The sequence below is a fragment of the Sciurus vulgaris genome (genome assembly GCF_902686455.1).
Source record: "Sciurus vulgaris genome assembly, chromosome: 2".
NCBI classification, from domain to species: Eukaryota; Metazoa; Chordata; class Mammalia; order Rodentia; family Sciuridae; genus Sciurus; species Sciurus vulgaris.
Window position 1 is genome coordinate 189,006,744 of NC_136462.1, and position 6,000 is coordinate 189,012,743.

The following is a 6,000-nucleotide window of genomic DNA, read 5'->3' on the forward strand; positions in this document are numbered from 1 at the left end:
CCCCAGGGACTGCAGCCCCCGGTGGCCGGCCCGCAGCAGTGCCACGCTGTGGAAAGGGGGGCACTAGTGTTCAGTGGAGGGGTGGCCAGCTCTGCCACCAGGCAGCTGCCTCCCTGGCCCTGGCATTGTCTTGCAACACAGGACACCAGTGCTGCCGGGCACGGAGTGGACCCCACACGCCCCGGGGCAGCTTCTGTGTGGGTGGCAGATCTGTCCCTTCCCTGCAGACATTCTCTCATCAGCAGTTCCCTTCCCAGAAGTCAGGGTCCCTGGGCGGGAGGGAGATCCTTCACACTGCCCGAGCGTCCCCAGGCCCACTCTTGACACCCAGCACGGATATCGGGTCACAGCTAAATCCACAAAAAACCACCTAAATCCACAAAAAACATCTGCCGCCTGTACCGGGGATTGAACTCAGGGCACTCAACCACTGAGCCACATCCCAGCCCTATTTTGTATTTATTTAGAGACAGGGTCTCATTGAGTTGAGTAGTGCCTCACTTTTGCTGAGGCTGGCTTTGAACTCGCCATCCTCCTGCCTCAGCCTCCAGAGCCATGGAGATTATAGGCGTGTGCCACCACGCCGGGCTGTAGTTCAGCTTTGAAATATACAAATGAAAATGCCGTGGTTACACCTGCCATGAGAGCTTTGGGATGTTGGAATGCGCAGCTGGGAAGGACAGACGCTCGCTGCCCTCTCCCTGGAGCTGAGAACGAGGCTGTCCCCATGGGGATTCCAGGAGGGTGGTTTGGTTCAGCTTGGTGCACAGCCAGGAGGACCCTGGCCATCCCTGATTTGACCTCAGAGGGGCAGCTGGTCAGGGTGAGGTGCAAAGGGCCAGAGCGCAGGGTCCTGGGGCTCCCTGGCCTGTGTTCCCAGCTCCGGGGGGCTCCCAGCAGCTCTGACAGCCCCTCTCTCTCCCACAGCCTGCTCCCCAGGGACAAATCGCTCTACCTCACCTAACCCCGCCTCCCTCCCCTCCCCGAGGCTGGCTGGAAGGGCAAGTCAGAGCCAGGAGGGCTGACCACAGCAGAAAGGCCGTGGCAGGAGGCAGGGTGACCGGCCAGCATGAGCAGTGACCCACCAATGCCCTGGACTGAGTCTCTTCCTCGACCTCCCGCCAGACTCTGCAGAGGCAGCCCTTTGCCCGCCACCAGCCGGAAGAACCTGCAGGAACCTTCTGCCCGCTGACCTGCTTGCTCCAGGGTAACCGCGGACCCCGCTCTTCACCCTGCACACAGTCCCTTCTGTCTGGACGTCTGGCCCAAGCTCACCGGGCCACCCTGCTGGGGTCACTTACCAACAGAAACCCACCCCCAGAGGTGCAGCCAGGGGCTGGTCCAGCCACAGATACGGTTTCCCAGTGTGAACTAAAGATTCCAACCCTACAAACGGTGGGCTCCGTGTAAGTAGTCAACTAAGTGTTTTAGAACTGTGCTGAAGACATCGTAAAATTATTTTGTGGGGGAAGAGAAGTAGTTTCCTTTAAGGTACAAAGCGTTTTATATGACCCTTAGCACATCGTTTTTAAGTTTTATCTTGAGGGAGACACGTGCACAGCAGCTGTCAAAGGGTCTCTCCATCTGCACTGAGAGCCGGACAAGGTCTAGCCCCACTGGGAGGTGTTCTTCTTTATTTTTTTGTAAACCATATGTCCATCTATTTAAAATTGCCAGCCACAGTTTTTGTTTTTTTTGTGTCTAGCTATTTATGAAGAAAACTTGAGAACCAAGTTGCAGTTTATGCTAACGTGTGCGTGGTTTGGGGTTTGGTTTTGGTTTTGGTTCTTGGCCTTGTCTGCAGCTGTATCCTGGCCCGGCAAATGTCTGTCTTGGTGCCCAGTCCTTCTCTCAACTCTCTTTATAATAAAATGTCTGAAAAGTTGCAGATAAGTCTGTGTCTTCTTGCACTGGTTAAGCCAGGGCCTGCTGAAGGGGCATTTGGTGGTGGCTGGCCAGGACAGGCAGAGCCGTCATGAGGACAGACTAGTGAGAGTCCTGTCTGCCCCTTAGCCGTTCATGTGGCCTGGGTGCCGTGGCCCACGCCTGCAATCCCAGCGACTCAGGAGACCGAGGCAGGAGAATCGCAAGTTGCAGGCCAGTCTCGGCAACTTAGTGAGACCCTGTCACAAAATTTAAAAAATAATAATAAAAAGGGCTGGGGATATGGCTCAGTAGTCGAGCGCCCCTGAGTTCAATCCTCCGTAGCCCCCTCCAAAAATTAGACAATGACGGTGTGGACCCTCGGGTTCTCATCAGGAGGACATGGAGTACCGCCCCTGGGGAGGGGCACCCATGAGCAGGGGGTGGAGGTGAGTGGTGGGAAGCGGGGCGTTCTCCAGCCCTGTCTGCAGACAGCGCCCTTCAACCAGATTTCCCAGCAGACATTGGGGGACAGTCCTTAAAACCAAGAGTAATAATGATGTGACTTCGTTAAGTCTCCCTGGGAAGGCGGGGGTGGCTTGGGAGGCTGGCTGTCCCCCAATGTGACACAGCTCTAAGGCGGGAACGGGTGCCCTGCTCTGAGCCAGGCCCACGACCTGGATAATGGACCCTCAGGGCCTCTCCTTCTGATAATCCGCTTTGGAAGAAGAAAACCCCAAACACACCAAAGTGACCTGCTGTGTGTCGCGTCGGCAGCGGCTCCACGAGGTGCAGCGTCAATATTTCATGTGGTTACAATTTCCTCTCCTGCGTGGAGCTTGTTGGAAACAGCGCGGTGGCCGAGGCCGTTTAATATTCCACTCTTGCTTTTACCACGGAGAGAAGAGCGCTGCTGAGATCCACGCAGGCAGCCCGAGACGACAGGTGACTGAGCGTGAGGTCACCGGATTCTTCCCGGGAGAAGCCCTCCCGCCATGCGGTCACCCCTGTGCCAGCTGCTCAGGGTCACCTGGAAGTGTCCGCTGCCCAAGCTGCCTCTTGACGCCGGGATGCTCGGAGACCCCACACAGAGTGCAAGCAGCTTCCCGCAGACCAGGGAACTGCTGTGGGTGTGATCTGCGGCCCCAGAGAATGGGAACACCCTGGGTCCGTGAGGTGCTAAAGCTGAGTTGGGGTCATGAGTGGACACGGACTGTCCTCTTCCATTCGGGTTCATAACAGAACCATAGACGGGGCGGCTTGTGAACAACAGAAGTCTCTTTTCTCGCGGCCATGGAGCTGAGGGATCCAAGGTCAAGGTGCTGGCAGTTCCTGAGTCTGGAGGGAGACCGCTTCCTAGTTCATGGACGTCCATCTTCCTGCTGTGTCCCCACAGAGCGGAGGGCCGTGGGCGCTCCTGGGGTCTCTTTCAGAAGGGCCTGAAACCCTGTTATCAAGGCTGCACCCTGGAGACCTAAGCATCTCCCAAAGGCTCCGCTGCCACATACCATCGCATTAGGTTCAGGATTTCAGTGCCTGAATCTGGGGGGACACATGTTCCGTCTCCAATGATGACATGGTTATGTCCCACCCAGGCCTCCTGTGTGGCCAGATCCCCTTCCCAGTCATGAGCGATGACGACTCTGCTCTCAGTCACAGCTGCCACCCTGCCCAGTCATGTCCCTGGTTGGGAGTTAGGACCCTCCCCCAGAGCCACCCACAGCTGGTGACCAAACGTGGAAAAGCCCCGTCCACGCTCCGATCTCCCTGGGAAAGCAGGCGGCAGCAAGTCTCCAGCCCATCGTCCCTGCTCAGCCCACCTGCCCTGACCACTCGACTCCCCTTCTGAAAGGCCCCCTCAGTAGACCCCTCCGGCCAGAATGCCCACACCTCGGTTCTGCACCTGGTTCCACACGTCCCTGGGGACATGCACCTAGGCTGCCAGCTGAGTCGTGTGGATGGCGGGGCTGCTTCAGTGACCCTCCGTTGGTTTTAAGGGCTGTGACCCAACAACAAATGCAAGATGTTCGGCCTCCGAGCACCAACTCAAGCCTCCTCTTTCTACTCCATCCTGCCGCAATGGCTCCCTGGAGCCCCCGAGAGGCAGCACTGATGGCTTCACCCTGGACGCACCCACCCTGTCTCCGTGTGCCTGAATCTGCCAACCCCGCACCCCACAGCCTCACCAGGGGCCCACGAGTCCTGCAGCTGCTGTGCCCTCGGTCCACCAGGGCCGGTCTCTGGTCTGGACCCTTGAGCAGTAGCCTGACATTGTGAAAACCTTCAACCACCACCTGCAGCCCACCTCCATTGCTCACAGAGCTGGCCCAGGACCACGCTTCCTCCCCAGGTCCTTCTCAGACTCCTCCACCCCCACGTCCCCTGCCCACATGTGGAAGTCCTAGCAGGAGGCACAGCTGGGGCGACATGGCACCCATGGCCTTCCAGTGGATTTGCAAAGCCCAAGATGCAAAAATTCAACTTGTTCATTCAGCAAGAATATGAAACGGAGTGGCTGCTGTCCACCAGGCCCTGGCTGAGCACGGGGGAGGCCAGGCAGAGCCAGGCACAGCGTCTGCCCTGGGAGCTGAAGGTCCAGTCAAGGAGGTAGAGAAGGAAAACACTAATATTTAATTAGTTATGAACTATAACTTTATTTTCTAAATCATAAACATATGAACTTAAAAATACCAATGGGGGCCAGGAGAATGCGGAAGAGGGGTCCCGGATCCCGCTGGGGTCTGGAGGGCTTCCTGGGGGAGGTGACCTGGGGGCTGAGCTCCCGTCGGTGATTAGAGTGGGGTTCGTGTCCGATCGTGGTGGGGTTTCGTTAGGGCTGACGCTTCCCTCCAGAGGGCCAGGCTTCCCCGCTCCCAGACTCCCGGAGCATTTGGTGCTCTGAATACGGTGCTCCTGAAGAGTTCTGGAGAATTCCCCCGGAAGAATCTCAAAGAAGGCACCCGGCTGCGTGAGGAACTCTTTAATCTGGAACAGGGCTGGTGGTCGCCAGGTCGAATGAGCCCCACGCAAGGTGCTCATCTGGACGCTCCACCTCTGCCTCTGTCCCCGGGGCCAGGCCTGCTCTCACCCCCCACAGCACGGGCAGCGTGGAGTGGCCGATGTGGATGGCGTGAGAGTGGCCGGAGCTTGTAAGGTGCCCACGCATGTGGGGCTGGGTGTGTGCCTCTGGCGTGCGTGTGTTTGTGAGGAGCACGTGCGCGTGTTTGCACTCTACGCATCTGTGTGTGGCGGGCACATCTCCATGTGCATGGTGTTCGTGTCTGCAAGGTGTGCTCGGAGAGTGCAAGGCCCACGTGTGAGTGTTGGTGCGTAGGTGTGGTTGGTGTGCCTGTGTGAGAGCACATGAATGCCGCCCAACACGTACGCACACCACACACGCACACATCAAACCCACACGAGGGCACGTGACCCACGCTCACACCACACACAAGTGCACAGGTATAGCACATGGTTGCATGCCACACACACAATATCCATGCATGCACATGTTCCACGCCTACACCTTACAGTGGCACACCACGCCCACGTAGATGTGTGCACATGCGTCACACACATGTGTAGTGTGTTCACGCACGCAAGTCCACTACATGTGTAAACATGCATTCCACCTGCACACAAGCATGCCGTAACACCCCCAAGACACAAACATGCCCATCACACGCACACACTCAAGCCACACAGCTGTGCATAGTGGTGTACAGCACACTCACACACATGTCAATACGAGGATTCTCTGTTCTTAAGAGTTTGAAAGAACTCAGATGCAAAAAAGCCCTGACATGCATCACAGAGCTGGGATTTTTTTTAAAAACCACTGTACACACCAGTTGTTACTCAGCTCTGCTTCTCAAATTGTCCCAAACGATTCACCTGGAGCCCACTAGATGCTGGAGGGCAATGATTCAGAGTGTCAGGCAGTGTGGTGCAGTGGGTGGGGTGGGAGGGTGTTGGCCCCACAAGGTGGATGGAACTTGGGCCTGTAGTCTCCTCTTCCGGGGTCGCAGTCACCATGCGGGTTCCTGCATAGTTTCACCAGGACCCTCATTACCACCACGTCCTCTCCACACGGAAGCTCTTGCCGGGTGTGGTGCCCCGGACAGGAGGTGCCAGGCCCCG

General features: G+C 57.2%; 1 protein-coding gene across 6 annotated transcripts in view; it reads left to right on the plus strand.

Moving 5' to 3' along the window:
* TOX2 (TOX high mobility group box family member 2) overlaps window positions 1-1,885 on the plus strand; it is a gene marked incomplete at its 5' end in the record, with an annotated part of 125,950 nt that extends 124,065 nt beyond the window's left edge. For 2 of the 6 annotated variants that reach the window (XM_079126919.1, XM_079126917.1), the window contains one exon: window positions 1,126-1,885. In XM_079126919.1, the coding sequence (XP_078983045.1) occupies window positions 1,126-1,410 (285 nt within the window). In that variant the 3' untranslated portion in view covers window positions 1,411-1,885. Of the gene's footprint in view, window positions 1-927 lie in introns of all 6 variants that reach the window. The other 4 variants (XM_079126922.1, XM_079126921.1, XM_079126920.1 and 1 more) reach the window with 2 other exon arrangements.
* Between the last annotated feature and the right edge of the window lie 4,115 nt (window positions 1,886-6,000).